The 18,425-nt window shown below is 49.8% G+C and overlaps 1 protein-coding gene across 2 annotated transcripts in view; it reads left to right on the top strand.

The window, feature by feature from the left end:
* Window positions 1–18,425, top strand: part of PRKX (protein kinase X-linked) — a 76,576-nt gene that overhangs the window by 16,563 nt on the left and 41,588 nt on the right. For both annotated transcript variants that reach the window (XM_039245308.1, XM_039245307.1), the window contains exon 2: window positions 14,814–14,982. In XM_039245308.1, the coding sequence (XP_039101239.1) occupies window positions 14,814–14,982 (169 nt within the window). The remainder of the gene's footprint in view (window positions 1–14,813; window positions 14,983–18,425) is intronic.

Genomic DNA, 18,425 nt, shown 5'->3' on the forward strand with positions numbered 1-18,425 from the left:
GTTTTATTTATTTCTAGGAGAGAGAGAGAGAGACAGCGTGAGCAGGAGAGGGTCAGAGAGAGAGGGAGTCACAGACGGAAACAGGCTCCAGGCTCCGAGCTGGCAGTCAGCACAGAGCCCGACGCGGGGCTCGAACCCACGAACCGTGAGATCATGACCTGAGCCGAAGTCGGACGCTTGACCGGCTGAGCCCCCCAGGCGTCCTCGTTATTGCTGCAGTTTGAAGAACAAGCAATGTTCGTGCAAAAATAAAGTCAGTTGTGGGGCCGCTCGGTGGATGCCTTGGTTAAGCATCCGACTCTTGATTTCGGCTCGGGTTCGAGCCCCGCGTGGGGCTCTGCGCTGACAGCGGGGAGCCTGCTTGGGACTCTGTCTCCCCCTCCGTCTGCCCCTCCTCTGCTTGTGCTCTGTCTCTCTCTCTCTGTCTGTCGCTCACTATAAATAAACTTAAAAAAATAAAATCACTAATGACTCCCTCTTCCCTGAATGTTTGAGTTTATTGTCAGGTGATTGTACTTAGGAAGGCGCTTTTCTTTCTTCGATCCTTCAACAGTTCAGTCTCATTTTGGGAACAGACTCCACTGCATCCATTGTATTGATCTGTTCGAAGAACCGTCTTCTTTCTTCTTTTTTTTGCCGCTCAGTCGACTTCCTGTGCTTAGTTTTACACATTTCCCCTCCCATTTTGCTATTTCTTTTGTTTGCTTCTCTGGTTTCTCTTTTCTTTTCTATCTGTTTTTTGTTTTGTTTTGTTTTTTTCTTGCTTCCAGCTTCTAATTCTTAGTTAGGTCTGTTCTTCCGTTTTTGGGGTTTCATCACTCCTGTCTCCGTACGGTTTGACCTCGTTTACTCTTCTTTTCCCAAGTGTCTCATTTTGATCAAGACTCTCGGCTGTGACCCTCCCTGTGGCCGAGAGTCAGGGAAGACACGACATTCCAGCCTGGGGAGATTGCTCAGAAACCCCCGTCCTTTCCTGGATTCAGGCCGCCTTCGGGCGCCCCGTGCAGCCCGGGGCTCTCTCCCTGGTTGTCGGAAGCCCGAGGCCCGTTGATCCTTTGAAGGAGGCTGTGCGTTCTCGTGGGCTCAGCCTCTCCCTCCCAGCTGGTGCTGGCGTGTCTCTGGCTTCCCTCCACCCTGCAATCAGCCACCCTCTGCCGCTTCCTCGTCTCACAGGCGGCGGAAGGGAGTGTGAAGAAAACAAGTCAGCGCGCACCTGCTGCAGAAACGTGTCCCCAAATGCTCAGCACCTCAGGACAGCTGCTCTGAGGCCCGGGGGCTTGTCTTCCTTCAGAAGGAAACCTCGAGGGGCGCCTGGGGGGCTCAGTCCGATAAGCGTCCGACTTCGGCTCAGGTCATGGTCTCACGTGGGTTCAAGACCCGCCTCGGGTTCTGTGCTGACAGCTCGGAGCCTGGAGCTGCTTCAGATTATGCATCTCCCTCTCTTCTCTGCCCCCAAATAAATAATAAATATTTAAAAAATTTAAAAAAGAAGGAAGAGTTGGGTAGCAGTGTCGTCCGGATGGAGTGCAGTCTAGGGGTGAACTTGAGAACACCGTTCAGACCTTGGGATGATCTTGGCAAAGCGTCAATGGGAAGGTGTGACAGGTGGCTGTGTGGTCTGGATTCTTTCCATCTTGTGTCACCAGGTGGAGGCTCCCGACCTCCGGAAAGGTGAAAACCTACTTGTTACTAAATTAAATTGGGTACTTCTTTTGTGGCGTGTTTTTCTTCTCACGTTCGTTAGTGCACGGGACGTGTGCACACTGGCGCAAACGGAGTGCACACGGGTAGACGGGGTTGGGGTCGTTGGGTGACCTCCCTTCCGACACTCGAAAGCACCGTCATTCTTTAGATTTGGGGAAACAGGGCGGTTGGTTAAGCTCAAGCGCGGCTGCCACACTGTGTGGGAAAGTAGTGTCCTGCTCCACAGCCGGGCTCAACACCGAGTCCCCGGCTCTGCTCCAAACGCTGGCTCGGCAATCGTCCCTTTGGAAGCTCCTCATTCCAGAAACCGCGCCCCGTACCGCGGTTGGGCATCCAGCCTTCCTCATCCGTAGCCAAGAAAAGACTGATTCCCCGTCACGGACACCACATGGCGATGGGAAAACGTAAGGCGGGAGTTTTACCAAATTCACCCTTCGGCAAGGGAGTGACTCTGTAGCGCGGAGAGCAGAGCAGTCGTGTTGGATGTGTGTGCCTCACAGACGGCGCTTTTCACGGCGGGGAGGCGATCAGACAGGGCGAGTGGGTGTATCAAGGCCCCTGAGGGAAGTGGGATACGGTCTTCGTACGGACTTTCTTTTCTTTTTTTGCTGGTGTTGGAGCTCACTTCCCAGATGGGTGGCCTCCTTTCTCGTTTAAACGCGCTTGCCGTGTACGGCGTGTGAAGGTGATTGGTTCATTGATTGATTGATTGTCACCATCATCCAGGCACACGGGACATTTTTCGGGTTTCTCCCAGGGACCCTCCTGGGAGAGGATGCAGGAATGCCTTCCTCTCCCGGGAAGTAAGATTGTGCAGTGGAAACTGCATTTCCCTGTGGATGAGCAGGAAATGGTGGACGGAGACGGTGGGGGGGGGGAGTGTATTTCTATCCCATTCTCTGCCGGGACCTTTGATCCCAGAGGAAAGGCTGTGGTTTGAAGCAGACAGGGAGCCCTTTGCATGGAAGGCATCTTGCATCTGGCTGGGATACGGCACGGTGCATAATGTTTGCTGCTTGCTCGGGACTCAGAACGCCCGCATTTGGTGCGTGGGGGTGTTTAATGATCGCCGCCGTCGGTGCTACGTCACAGTGAGAAGGGCGCATCGCCAACCCCTACAAACTCAACGTCTGCGTCGTTTGCAGAAACGATCCGATACTAAACATACACCTTTGTTGTGTTTGCGGAATCATGCCGTGTGCAAAATACTCCACTTAACGCCTCTTGGATGAGCTAGTTGGTTACGGAATGGGCTGCTATAGGGAGCTCATTGTCGAGACCAAAGTAGTAGTTGTCTTCTCTCTCCCTGTTGACCGGGAGTTGGGTGGTGGTTTCCGGAGGCTTCCGGAAGGGTGCTGATGTCCTCTCGGACCCCCAGTCCCCGTCCATCTGCCGGTGGAGTACACTTGCTCGCTCTCGTATTTTATATACTTGTTTCCTTGCTAATTTCCTACGCTCTCCAGATAGTGACTCCCACCAGCGGACACACAAGCATTGCTCAGCGTCCCTGAGGTGTTTCCGGGGTGCCCAAGAGTGCTGAGGTCAGAGAGTGTGACGCCAAGTGGGCCCTGGACGGTGACTGATTCGTGGCGATTTCTGTACCGAGCAAGAAGCATGTTTCAGAACGTGAAACGCCTCATTGTGTGCAAAAGACGCGTCTTGAGTGTCTGTGTTTCATCTCGCTCCGTCCGACGGAAGCGGTCACTTTGCTCAGCATGGACTCCTCCTGAATGCGTTGCTTCCTTCGAACTCTGGACGTCCCCACCGCACCGTCCGCGTGGAGTTGACCGCAGAGGCATTACGTACTGAAAGCGGTTATTAGCGCATCCTGCGTGCAGGGAACCTTAACACTCACTCGGGGGACGGGAAAAGAGAGGATTTCAAGCTTACGCATACAAATAGCTCTAAGAAAAGGTCAGCGTTTGAAGGCTTATAATCAAGGTGTCAAGAAGGAAGTGGCGACTCGATAGCTCATGTTCAGTGCTCAGTATGATTTGGGTAAACACAACTGGGGACGCACCACAGGGCTTCTGGACGCTCCGAGATAAAGTTCTTCTATTGCTTTCGCTCTGAGAGCCACCCGCCCCCCCCCCCCCCCCCCCCCCCCCAGGCCCACTCACTTACGGAAACTTTCTGACTCCCCCGCTCTGGTATCCGTCTCATTCTTAAATGGGGAGAGACCGCAGACCTGATGTTTATCAGCAGGTTACGCTGTGTGAGGCATCAAGATAAGAAAAGACATGTGATCCCAGAAACAGCAGATAATGCAGGGAACCCAAGAGAAGCTCGATTAAAATAAAAAGAGGAACACAGGAGACGTTGGACAAGTAAGTCATGAGTTGAGTCCCCTTTTTAGAGAAGTTGAAGATACTGTTCCCGTCAGCAAAAATACGATGTGACCGTAAAACAGAAGCAGCTTTAAATAGAATTGCTGAAAATATAAATAATTAAGCGAGGAAATTTCCAAAAACCAAAGGGTGATCTTGTTTATGCCTGTGAGTTCGGGTACTTGGAGCTGTGGGCTCCCAAGTGCACAACGGTGATCTAGACCTTTCTCTTGGGTGAGCACTGGAGAGCGTGTCTCAGAGCAATGCCCATGGAGGGGTCCATGCTCCCCGACATCCAGTAGTGTCTTCCTGTGGGTCTCTCAGCAAATCACTGCAGGCCTGGCGGCTCACAACACACAAATTTATGTTCCCACAGTTGTGGAGACCAAGAGTCTGAGATCCAGGGGGCAGGACCCTTGAGATCCGGGGGGCGGGGCCGAGCTCCCTCCTGAGGCCCCAGGGGAGGGTCCTTCCCGCCTCTCCCAGCTCCTGGGGCCCCAGGGTCCCCGGGCTCGTGGCCGCGTCCCCCCGTCTCTGCCTCCGTCTTCACGCGGCTTCTCCTCTGCGTCTGCGTCTCCTCCTCCGTCCCTTACAAGGACACGTGTCATTGGATTCGGGGCCCCCCTGATGTAGGATCAGCCCATCTCAGATCCTTCACTTCACTTATGCCTGCGCCCCGCCCTGCATTCTCCTTCCCTCTCCCAGCGCCACCCCGCTCTTCCTCTTGGCCGTGGGCCCCCCTCACCCCCACTCTTCACCATCGGCTCTGGCCTCTGTCCTGATTTGTACCCGGCCCCCCTCACTGCCCTGGCATCTCCAGCCAGGTGGGATCTCACAGTCTGTGGGTTCGAGCCCCGCGTTGGGCTCCGTGCTGACAGCTTAGAGCCTGGAGCTGCTTCAGATCCTGTGTCTCCCAGTCTCTGCCCTTCCCCCGCTCGCTCTTTGTCTCTCAAAATAAAAGACATTTAAAAAAAAACAAAAAAAAACTCACTCGAAGGGTTTCAGAATCCGTCCCTTCTTTGCTGCTCCTCATAGCGTTTCCTCCAGCCTCTGAAATCTCGGTTCCCTCTACGGCTCTTGCCTCACCTCCCTCACTTCTTACCTCACCTCCTTCGTTCTTCCCCGTCACCCTACCAAGCAGCCTCCCGTCTACACCACCGTCCGCCTTCCGGTTTGAAACTCGACTTCCTCAAAAGGGAATGTCTTTCCTGACTCCCCTTGTCTTCCCCTGCACACCCGTCTCACAAAGTCATCCAGACCGCGTAGGCTCAGGAAGATAGCGCTGTCATATCTAGTCGCATTGCATTGACTCCGTCTTCGCTCAGAGATCTAGGCGGCGTTCGTAACATGGGAGGCATGAATCGTTTGTGGTCAAAGATAGAGGTTTCCAAATAACTAAAAAAAAGTTTCAGTGTATTTATTTTTTGAGAGAGAGCAGGAGAGGGGCAGATAGAGAGGGAGAGCAAGAATCGCAAGCAGGTTCCGCACTGGCAGCGCACACCCTGATGTGGGGCTCGAACCCGCGCGCCATGGGATCATGACCTGAGCCAAAATCAAGACTTGGATGCCTGACAGACGGAGCCACTCAGGCACCCCCCCCCAATATGTCTAACATGGCAGTAGACACTTGCTACAAGAATTGAGTGTGAGCTGCATGGTAGAACTTTATTTTTTAAACTATTTATTTATTTTTGAGACAGAGCATGAGCAGGGGAGGGGAGGGGAGAGAGGGAGACACAGAATGGGAAGCAGCCTCCAAGCTCTGAGCTGTCAGCACGGAGCCCAACATGGGGCTTGGGCCCATGAGCCACAAGATCATGACCTGAGCCGAACTCAGACGCTTATCTGACAGAACCACCCAGGTGCCCGTGAACCGCAGAACTTGAAGCCCTCTAATGTGGTAGCCACATTTCAGACCCTCAGTAGCCCCTCTGAGCTTATGGGTTCCATAGTGGAAACCAGGATGTAGAAGATTCCTCTCCCACAGAACGTCCGACCGGGCAGTGTTTGCTCTTTCTCAGTGATTCTTTTTTTTTTTTTTTAATTTTTTTTCCAATGTTTTATTTATTTCTAGGAGAGAGAGAGAGACAGCGTGAGCAGGGGAGGGTCAGAGAGAGAGGGAGTCACAGACTGAAACAGGCTCCAGGCTCAGAGCTGGCAGTCAGCACAGAGCCCGACGCGGGGCTCGAACCCACGAACCGCGAGATCATGACCTGAGCGAAAGTCGGACGCTTAACCGACTAAGCCACCCAGGCGCCCCTCTTTCTCAGTGATTCTTAACGGGTGGTCGCTCTGTTCCCACCGGGCACTGGGCAGTGTCTGAGTAGTATTGATTGTTACGGCTGGGGCTTGGAGCAGGTGGGGTGCAAGCATCTGTTGGGTGCAAAAAGGGGTGCTTTTCAACATGCTACAGTGCTCAGGACGCTGCATCTCATCCAGCTTAGATGTCCACTGTGCGAGACCTTGGCTTAGTGTGAGACATTCTCTCATTTCTCTCTCTATATATGTATCATCTATCCATCCATCCCTATGTCCATCCATCTATTTATCCAACCATCCCTCTCTCCTACATCCATTCCTATACCCATCCATCCATCCATTCATCTATCCATTCTACTATCCATCCACCCACCCACCCATCTATCCATCCATCCATTCACTCTATGTATCTATGTATCTATCCATCCCTCCACCCATCCAAGCACCCACTCACCCACCCATCCATCTATCCATTCACTCTATCATCTGTCTATCCTTCCTTCCTTCCTTCCTTCCTTCCTTCCTTCCTTCCTTCCTTCCTTCCTTCCTTCCTTCCTTCTTTCATCTATCCATCCATCCATCTGTCCAACCATCTATCCATCCATCCATCCAGTCTACCATCCATCCACCCACCCATCCATCTATCCATCCATCTATCCATTCACTCTATGTATCTATGTATCTGTGCATCTATCCATCCCTCCACCCACCCACCCATCCATCTATCCATTCACTCTATCTATCTATCTATCTATCTATCTATCTATCTATCAATCATCTATCTATCATCTATCCATCCACCCACCCACCCACCCAACCAGGCAGCCATCCAGCCAGCCAGCCATCTATCCATCCATCCATCATCCATTGTCTCTCTCTTCTCTGTCATCTTAATCCTGTATCATCTGTCTGTGTATCTATCATCTATCTATGAGTGTTGGTGGTTTTCAACCAGTGGTGTTTTCTGTTTCTCCACGGACACTTGACAGTGTGTGCAGACATTTCTGGTTGTGTCAACTGGGTATAAGGTTGCTACTGGCATCTGGTGGGTAGAGACCAGAGACGCTACTCAACACTGTCCGTTACACAGGACACCTCACCCCGGAGAGTCATCCAGCCCCAAATGTCAGTAGTGCTGAGGCTGAGAAGCCATGATCTAAAGGGCTGTACATTCCGGGGCATTTGAGGGAATCTCAAATGACATTCTATCCCGTCTTGGATACAGGTTAGGGCTGTGCCTTTACCCTGGCCAGCTTCCAGCGTGAGCGTGTGAAGACCAACCTTTGTTCATCTTGGTGAAGACTCACCAGAGGGACGTTAAAAGCCGCAGATAGGGGCTTATAGGAACACTGAATCGAGCCAGGAATTCGAAGCATTTCCCTTGTGGGATATTTGCTTGGCTGGGGGCAGGCAGGAACTTCCTGTGTTTCCTTTTTCGTTCCTCATTATCTGTTTTGTATCTTTGATAAGGGGAGAGGGTAATTTAGTAAATTTTTTGTAAATAGAATTGTGGTTCCCAAACGACTCTTCTATTTTTAGCTTTCAAAATAGAACAAAGTGAAATTGAACATTGACTCAGCAAAATTCGGAGGGAGTTAACTTGTTTAAAAAAACAAAAAGCCGTCTAGACAAGCCATCTCACAAAACAAACCCCCTCCCTCCCGCTCATTGCTGAGCTGAGTTGGTCTAGGTTTTTTTCAGCTGATATTTGACGGAAAGATTCCAAATTAAAACAAAGAACCTTCATGAGATTGTCCAAAGCACAGCATTTCTGTACGTTCTGCGTATTGAGATACAGAGCATAAGATTCACCCTTTCAGAGTGTCCTGATCTGTGTTTTAAGTTAAATTACAGAATTAGCACACATTTTTAAGGGCTTCCCCGCCCAAAACAAAAGTGTGACTATACTTGTCTGCAACACTAATTTTTAGAATTGTCTTTTTAAAATTTACTTACTTATTTCTTAAAAAAATTTTTTTTGGTTTATTTATTTTTGAGAGACAGAGAGACAGAATGGAGGAGGGACAGAGAGGGAGACACAGAATCCGAAGCAGGGTCCAGGCTCTGAGCTGTCAGCACAGAGCCCGACTTGGGGCTCAAACCCACAAACCATGAGATCGTGACCTGAGCCGAAGTCGCACGCTCTACTGACTGAGCCACCCAGGAGCCCCCAGAATTGCCTTTTTAAAGAAGAATTGCACTCTTCAGATATTTATTATTTCATGCATTGTAGCTCATAATCTTCTGTGATATCACGAAGAGAGGAAACCTCCAAAAGGAAAGGAAATGGGTTTTATAAGGATAAATCCATACATTGTTATTTAGTGATTGCAGGTGGCTCTTGAATAACACGGGTTTGAGCTGCATGGGGCCTCTTGTACACGACATATACATATTTATGATAGATGTTTCATAAACTTATATTTACCATAAATTCACTACAGTACTGTAAGTCTATTTTCCTTAGGATTTTCTTAGCCACATTTTCTTTTCTCCAGCTTACTTTACTGGAAGAATCTAATATATGATATGTGAGAGCTACGGACTGTGTGTGAATCAACTACATATGTTATTGGGAAGGCTTCCAGTCAACACTAGGCTATCAGTAGTTATGTTTTGGGGGAGTCAAAAGTTGCATGTGGGTTTTCAAGTGCTTGGGGGGGTCAGCCCAGCACCCCTAGGCCCTGGGTTTTTCAGTCAGTGGTCGGCTGTATTTTGCAATACTTACTTAATGCACCAATTTCATGTCATTGATCCATTTCACATTAATGTTGCTAATATGTAAATAAAACGTTTCTGGACTTTGCAAATTGAAAAAAATTAACAAAACTGCACTGTGAAATGCATCTCTGGGTTTGTTCTCAGTCTGCCCCCTCCCGTGACTCCCTGGCCCCCATCTTGGCGCCTGTGTCTTTTCAAGGACATCTTTCCAACATGTAGAAGCCGCTAATACTATAAAGCGGGGACAGATTTTAACGACCAGCAGACTGCATGCTTTTGACCTCCTTAGCAATTGTATGTTTTTAAGTTGCTTTCAACCTTCCCAAGGTCATTTCCCCGGGTCCAAATATGATTCAGGAGTTCCCGGTACAGAAAGGCGCCTGCTAACAGCTGGCCAACGCGGTGGCCCCTGGTGGCAAAGGACCCTCCCCAGATTTCTCAGGATGTGACTCAGCTGAGTCCTAGACACCCCCCCACCCCCCACCATGGCCCAGCCTCACGTTAGGAGCACGCCTGGTGAATTAAGGGCGTGTCATTTTCTGACAAGTCCCCATCACATACAGTGGCTGCATCTGAGGCCACAGGGGCTTAAGGACGGGGTGTACGATTCTTAGGCAGTCTTGGATATGAAGCACAGTCGAGACCCGCCTGTAGCTGCTGGAGGGGGGTCACCCAAGGAGGTTTCTGGTTGATACTCCTCAGTACATATCCCCCCGTATCACCGATGCACCTGAATATGCCGTGCTGTGTGGACGGATGAGGAAGGAACGTGTCCCCTCCAAACCCAGTGTGTGCTGTAACTTTCTGCAGGCGTTGGGCTGTCCCAACGTTGTGTGGGCTGCTTGTCCATTAAGTCGGAAATTATGGGTTATGGCCAGGTGGGGTTTGACAAAATTTTATTTTCTGTTTGGGAAATACACTTATAAAGTAAATTAATATCTAAAGTTAATTAGTCTCTATCAGTCTTTCTATCTATCTTTCTGTATCCATCAGTCCATCCATCTCTCTTATCTATCTCATTTATTTCTCTATGTATGTATGTATCAATAATCTATTTACGATCTAGGTCTTTGTCTATTTATTTATGTACTAGCTATCCATTATCTTTCTGTCTATCCATTCAACCGCCCCATCCATCCATCATATATCTATCTTACCTGTCTTATTACTTCACTCATGTATCTGTCTAATCATCTATGTGTCATCTTTGGTCTGTTTACATCTATCTATCCATCCATCCGTCACATCTATGTATCTATCTGTCTGTTTATCTGTCTATCTATCCATCCATTCTATCTATCTATCTATCTATCTATCTATCTATCTATCTATCTATCTGCCTGCCTATCTATCTATCATCCATATCTATCTGTCTGTCTGTCTCTCAATCTGCCTGCTTATCTATCTATCTATCTATCTATCTATCTATCTATCTGTCTTTCTACCTATCATCCATATCTGTCTATCTGTCTGTCTCTATCTGCCTATCTATCCATCCATCCATCAGTCTATGCATCCTGTCTATGTATGTATGTATCTATTATGCATCTATCAATCTGTGCATCCATCCATCTCTGCATCCTATCTATCCACCGATCTCTGCATCGAATTTGTCTATCCATCCATCCATCCACCCACCCACCTATCCATCCATCCATCCATCCATCCATCATCTACCCCTAGATCACTTACTGTGCATCTGTCCATCTTTAACTCCTTTTGTGACTCCTGTTGCCTTGGGCTCAGGGAACACAGTGTCCGTGTTACCCAGTCAGAGTCTATTCCACGGCACAGAATAAAGCCCTAGTCTCATACCCAGATTAAATAAATACATGAAGTGAGATTTTACATTTTGGGTGTGCCTTTGGGGAGGAGGCGGGAGGCCCACGTATAGACACAACAGACACATTGAAATCAAACCCAGTATCCATGTCCATCTTTGTCTTTGTTGAAAAGGAAACACCTTCATGCAATTATTTGTTTAAATGTGAATACTTCTGTCCAGTTGCAACTGGTACTGTTTCCCTGTTACCTGTGTGGGCTGGCCTGTGGCTTTGTTAGTTCCTCTTGGGACCTATAATTACCTTTTCTGTGTTCTTTTCCACAACATACATTTATGTATGTATTTAAAATTTTTTTAATGTTTTTATTTATTTCTGAGAGAGAGAGTGAGCAGGGGATGGTCAGGGAGAGAGGGAGTTACAGAATCTGAGCTGTCAACATAGAGCCTGATCTGAGCCGAAGTCGGATGCTTAACTGACTGAGCCACCCAGGCGCCCCTACACATATATTTTAGAAACATTGATCAGGACAGAGTCTGAATTCCTTCGAGGACTGTCGTTTTTGGTATTATGAAAGTTTTTCAAGAGCAATGCATTTAATCACCTGTTAATGAAAATCTGAGTCCTGTGCTCTGTATGTGTTGTGTTATTTTAACCCTGTTGGGTTAGAGTTTATTTCAGTTTTATTGAGATATTATTCACAGCACTGCATTCGTTTAAGGTGTACAGCGTTAGGACTTGAGGAATACATATATTTTGAAATAATTACCACTCACCAGTTACCATCCATCTTCCTACGTAGTTAACAAAAATTTTTTTTCTTGTTACGAGAGCTTCTGGGGTTTACTCTCTTAGGAACTTTCAAATATACCGAATGACTGTGTTAACTGTGGTCGTCACGTTGTACAGTTGGGCATCCCCAGGACTTTGTCATCTTATAGCTGGAAATTTGTACCTTTGCACCATCTTTATCCAATTCCACTACTTTTATACTCTTGTGTCTGGTTAACACAAATCTGAACTCTTCTTCTAGGAGTTGTTGTTTGTCTTTGTTTTTTTAGATTCCACACATAAGTGAGATCATACCCTATTTGCCTTTGTGTGACGTGTTTCTCAGAGCATAATGCCCTCATTATGTAGTGAACGGCAAGAACTTTCTCTTTTTTATGGCTGAATAATATTCCATTGTGTGTCTAATGGGGAAGAGGTGGGTCCAATGGCCATCCTTATGTACAACAAAGCTAAAAAATGGACTTTTATACGTTCTTTAAATTTTTTTTTTTTAACGTTTATTATTTTCGAGAGAGAGACAGAGCATGAGCAGGGGAGGGCAGAGAGAGGGAGACACAGAATCTGAAGCAGGCTCCAGGCTCTGAGCTATATCAGCACCGAGCCCAATGTGGGGCTCGAACCTGACAATTGTGAGATCATGACCTGAGCTTGAGTCAGATGCTCAACCTACTGGGAGCCAGCCAGGCGCCCCTAAACATTTATACTTCCTTCAGGGAGATGCTGAGAGCTAGCGGTATGTGTTGGTGAGCCTCCTGGCACCAAATTGGAAAAGCTCTGTTTGCCCATTTCTTCCCACCACCTTGCTGACTTACAGCCAACACCCCTCATGTTGTCGTTGTGTTCTGTGCTTTGATGCTCGTCAACCTAAAGATTGCAGTGTGCTGGTTTTGTTCACCTTGAACAAGACTGTTTACCTGTGTGGTCCCTGAAATCTGATGGTGGTGTCCGGGAACCGCCCACATCCAGCAGGGTAGCGTGGGCTTTGGCTGTCGTGCTGAAGTCCCCCGTCCTGAGTTCTGTGTGTTTACAGCTGACTCTGTCCAGAGAGAGCTGGAGAGACGTGGCCGGCAGCGACGTAGAAAAACCTGGGTCCCAGCAGATGTGTTTCACGTAGGTACATAGACACAGACGACGTCCACGTGCAGTTCCAACTCAAGGGCTGAGAAGCCAAAATGTCATCTAGTAAATGGAGTTCAAGTTCAAGAGCAGGGTTCTTCTCGGGGCAGTGGAGAAGGATGATCAGAAAGAAGGGTACCAGAGGGGAAGAAGGGTCAAGGCACGCGGCCTTCTTTCCGTGATGGGAATCTACCCAATGGTGTGGCCAGACTCTTATGTTCCACCCCAGACTACGTGTCCTCTGGGGGAGATGAACAACAGAAGCCAAAAAGGATTAAATGTGTTTGCCCGAGTTCACGGATCACATAAATGGCAAACCTTGCCCCAGATCGTGTGCACCTTACCCAATGGAAACATCGGTATCCTCCTAAAAACACGTAAACTTTGCCGGTTCACTCTCCATACAGCCTTTCGCCCCACACGCTTCTTGCTTTTGACTTGATGCCGCAGAATTTCACCAACACGCTCCTGCCTTAACCTTATGCTTCTGTGTTTGCTTCCAGATTCTTCTGATGAGTAAATCTGCTTTCAAAATGGAATATCCCTCATCGTTTCCTTCTTCTTACACGGCACTTTCTTTTCTTGGTTTTTGTTGATCGCCTTCTGTTTCTCACACAGTCAAATATTCATGATCGGAAACTGCGCCTAAAAGCCAAGGTTGCTCATTGTACCTTGTCCGTCCCCCACAACCCTCCCGCCCCGGGAGGCGAGGAGATTTATTTCACAGCTCGGCAATTCTGATGTGTAGAAAATGCTAAAACCAAGTGTTTTGCTTAACTGGGACTTTGTTCTGTTTGCCATGTCACCATGTGCAATTCCAAACTCTGTATGAGGAAAAAGGAAGTCTGTGTCTGTGTGGTTATGTTGGGGGGGAGATTCCTTTTCTTCTCAGCCCGCCTTGAATTCCTTTATCACTTTTACTACATTAAAGCCATTTTTCAAACCAGAGAGAGCCCTGACTCTTGACCTTCTTCCCCCGGACGATCTCTGCATTATTATTGCCTAGACAGACATTGATGGAAAACACAGCCGCCATTGATAAGCTCACTGAACGCCAAGTACCCAGAGGCTCACGCGTCCAGATTTCCATTTTTCCCTCCCTACTTTAGGTCTTCTCTGCCTGTCTGTAAAATTCCCTTGGATCTTTGATCCCGTATTTGCATTAAGTGGTTGCCAGCCTGGGTGTGGGGTCCAAGGTGGGACTCCATGCCCCACACTGAGGCTCCCAGGAATAGAAAGACCTAGAAGGGGCGGTGGAGGATGCATTTGGGCTGGGAAGGCCCCGCCAGGGTACAAAAGAAGGTTTGATTTCCTTGCGTGTTACTAGTGGTTGCAATTTTGAAATCTCACCCCGTTCTCAGCTTCTATTCCTTTACACGCTACCTGAATAGGTATATGATCCCATACCTTTTTGGTGTCTGTCCCAGCTTCCGATCCTCAGCAAATTTTAGCTTAAAGACTCAGCGTGTTTCGTAGGCATTAGCATGTGGAAGAGCCTTTTGGCTTAGTCGGTGAAGCGTCCGACTTTCGCTTGGGTCATGATCTCGCGGTTCGTGGGTTCGAGCCCCGCGTCGGGCTCTGTGCTGACTGCCAGCTCGGAGCCTGGAGCCTGTTTCAGTCTGTGACTCCCTCTCTCTCTGAGCCTCCCCTGCTCACGCTGTCTCTCTCTCTCTCCTAGAAATAAATAAAATGTTAAAAAAAAAAAAAAGGAAGAGCCTTTTGATGGGCCTGATACCTTTGTCTTTAGAAAGTCTTGAAGAGGAAAAAAGACAGTGAAGAAACGCCTTTACCGTAGCTCTGCTTTCTGCCTGTGCTTGTGTGTGTGTGTGTGTGTGTGTGTGAGAGAGAGAGATCTCTGGGGTGACTCATCTGCACAAATGATGGCTCCCTAATCCCCCCCGCCCCCGCCCGCGCCATCCCACTAATTACAGAACATTTCAGAGGCAGGTCATCGTGTGCACCTCATACGTGCCCTCCGTTGAAACTTCCAGAAGGCAGATTCTCCTCAGTTGTCTCCCCTCCTCCCGCCATATACTCGGGCCCTGAGCTGGCGGAGCTGCTGGGCACTCGTAAAGGTCTTGACGCGGCCTTGTGCGCTGTCTCCCCTCTCCAGGCACGGGGACGTTCGGGCGCGTGCAGCTGGTCAAGGAGAAGACGGCCAAGCACTTCTTCGCCCTGAAGGTGATGAGCATACCGGACGTCATCCGGCTGAAGCAAGAGCAGCATGTGCACAATGAGAAGTCGGTGCTCAAGGAAGTCAGCCACCCGTTTCTGGTCAAGCTGTGAGTCGCTCCCCACCGCCCTCCGCGGGTCCTCACCCCGAGACCCCCCAGGTGCCGGGCACTGAGGTCACGGCTGACCCTCAGGCTGGACGGGTCGGGGGAGGAAGGTGCTGTGCTGATAGATGCCCGCCCCAGGGACTTGCTGTCCCCCTGGATGCAGCGGAACACCCTTCCAGACTGTTTTTCTCGTCCCCCCTCAGGGTCCCCTTTGCCAGCTTCCTGGAGATTGTTTTCAGTCACCTGCTCAGCCTCCTCCATGCAGGCTGCTCCTTGGATTTCTAGCATCAGACGATCGTGTATCTCCATTTCGATGCACCACAGACCTGTCCAGTTGAGCATGCCCAGCACTGAACAAATCCATCTCTCTCCTCTCATGCTCCTTGTAAGCAGAGGGGAAGAGCATTCGGTCTCTCCCCTGATTTTTGACCCTGGCTTTCCAGTAGGTCTTGCCTTGCAAAGCTTGCCTCCCTCCAAGGCATTGTGCACCTCACAGCTGGTGACCTTCATTTGCACCCGCAGACCCTCAGGGAATCCTGAGGTCCCCCAGACGTCCCCAGTGGCTAGTGTCCCCAAAGCGTCCCTCATAAATGCACGTCCGGCTCCCCCTTCTGCTCACCCTCTCTTTCCCACACCCTGCCATCCGCTGTCCGATTGCTCAGGAGAAGGCGTCCGTGCTTTCCGTCCCCCGCGTCTCTCGGGCCACCCCTCCTCTGCAGTGCCTCCTTCCTGTGCGTCTCCCTTCCAGACACCCCTGCACCTGACCGAGTCCCGCCCTTCTCTGACGCACCTGTCTGCACGCAGAGACGGAGCCGTTGGCCGCGGCCCCGAACATCTCGTGTGCACCCCGACTTGGGCACGATGCGTGCAAGCACAGAGCCGCCACAGCCCCGTCCGCCAAGCCCGGAACGGGCCGCCCTGCACGTTTCACAAAGAGAACAGACCCATTGATTGATTTCTTTCTTTCTTTTTTTTTTTTTTTCCTCTTTTTACTTTCCTTTTTGGGAGGTGCAGGTGCCCACAGGAGGGTTCCGTTCCATCTCGGGCTTTCGAGTCATGGACCCAAAAGTAGCCTAAGCGACTACGGGGGCCTCTGTGCTGCCCATTCTGTTCTGTCTCTCGGATAAACTAACACGGCGATTCCGGGAAAGCACTTCAGGTCGCTTAGATGATATTACGTTAATTGTTGAACGTTGATTACATATATTTACATATTTTAAAAAATATATATATATTTTTTAAATGTTTTATTTATTTCTAGGAGAGAGAGAGAGAGACAGTGTGAGCAGGGGAGGGTCAGAGAGAGAGAGAGAGGGAGACACAGACTGAAATAGGCTCCAGGCTCTGAGCCGGCAGTCAGCACAGAGCCCGACGCGGGGCTCGAACCCACGAACCGCGAGATCATGACCCAAGCGAAAGTCGGACGCTCAACCGACTAAGCCACCCAGGCGCCCCCATATTTTAAAATATTTAAACACTTAAAAAATATATTTATTTGTTTTTGAGAGAAAGAGTGTGTGTGACTGGGGGAAGGTCAGAGAGAGAGGGAGACACAGAATCCAAAGCAGATCCAGGTCTGAGCTGTGAGCACAGAGCCCGACACGGGGCTCAAACCCACGCACCGTGAGATCATGACCTGAGCCGAAGGCGGATGCTCAACCGACTGAGCCCCCCAGGCGCCTTTAAAGTTTACTTACTTATTTTGAGAGAGAGCATGAGCAGGGGAGGGGCAGAGAGAGGAGGGGGTAGAATCCCAAGCAGGCTCGGACGCAGGGCTGGATCTCAGGAACCATGAAGTCATGACCTGAGCCGAAATCAGGAGCCCGAGGCTTCACCGAGACGCCCCTAAACAAACATTTTCTACGGGAGACCTGAACTCCTTTCTGATATTACTAGACCATTCTCTCATGTCTCGGACTTTCTTCCAAAGGCAGGCAGTTTCCAACCAACCTTGTGATTCATGGGTTGCAGGGATGAAGTGGGGACCGGCCTAGATATTATGGGCTCTGGACTGGCTTTGCGATTCAAGACTCGACGTCCAGGGAGTTCCCAAGAGAGGATCCTTGAACTTTTGGAAATTTAAGACGCACAAGGAAAGACGTGACCTGTGCTGACCTCTTTCTGCTTCCTTCTTTCCCCCCTAACTTGTTTCCATCACACCTTCTAGAAGCCTAGATATCAGTGCAATACACGCTGATCCTGGGCTATGAAAATCGGCGTATTTTGCTTCAAAGGAGTGTGATTTCTCGGCCCCACCATCTGACAGTCTGTGTGCGACATTGATTTCCCCATAGCCCGTACAGCTCCCGAATTGTAGTCTTTTTATTTTTATTTACTTACTTTTAAACATGCCAGCCGGATACCCCCAAGTTGTAGTCGTTTTATACGTCAAGTTCAATGTCAGGTGTGGCTGAGAAGAGGGAGTATTTCCTCATCTTTAAATCTATGTGGAATCTAAGGGACATTTAGATATTCTCGGGGGGATCAACTCACAGGTTTTGGGGTAAGGTGCAAGGCCTCCTTTAAAAATCTCTTTTCTGATTTTGGTCACTTTTTGGGCTTTCCCCCACAGTCCTGAGATGCGTGAAATGAGGCACGTAGTCATGTGAGCGCTCCTGAAATGCTCAGTATCTAGGGAAATGATCATCAACAATGGATCCTCTGAAGAGTTAATAGTGATCTAAATTTCCAGGTGACCTTTATAAAAAATTCTGGAAAATAAGTTTGGGCATTTGGGCTGCAATGACTTTATCACAGACGGGGTGGCTTCATCAATGGACATTTATTCCCTCCCGGATCTAGAGGCTGGGGGTCTGAGATCCAGGCGGGTCTGAGGCTGGAGGTCTGAGATCCAGGCAGGGCTGAGGCTGGGAGTCTGAGGTCCAGGCAGGGCCGAGGCTGGGGGTCTGAGACCCAGGCAGGGCCGAGGCTGGGGGTCTGAGTGAGGGTCTGAGACCCAGGCAGGGCCGAGGCTGGGCGTCTGAGGTCCAGGCAGGGCTGAGGATGGGGGTCTGAGGTCCAGGCAGGGCTGAGGCTGGGGGTCTGAGGTCCTGGAAGGGGTGAGGCTGGGAGTCTGAGATCCAGGCAGGGCCGAGGCTGGGGGTCTGAGGTCCAGGCAGGGCCGAGGCTGGGGGTCTGAGGTCCAGGCAGGGGTGAGGCTGGGGGTCTGAGATCCAGGCATGGCTGAGGCTGGGGGTCTGAGGTCCAGGCAGGGCTGAGGCTGGGGGTGTGAGATCCAGGCAAGGGTAAGGCTGGGGGTCTGAGATCTAGGCAGGGCTGAGGCTGGGAGTCTGAGGTCCAAGCAAGGCTGAGGCTGGGAGTCTGAGACCCCAGCAGGGCTGAGGCCAGAGATAGGAGATCCAGGCAGGGGTGAGGCTGGGAGTCTGAGATGCAGGCGGGGCTGAGAGTGGGACTGTGAGCTGCAGGCAGGGCTGAGGCTGGGGGTC

Source organism: Hyaena hyaena, unplaced genomic scaffold (assembly GCF_003009895.1).
Source record: "Hyaena hyaena isolate Hyena2069 unplaced genomic scaffold, ASM300989v1 scaffold_259, whole genome shotgun sequence".
Classification (NCBI taxonomy): domain Eukaryota; kingdom Metazoa; phylum Chordata; class Mammalia; order Carnivora; family Hyaenidae; genus Hyaena; species Hyaena hyaena.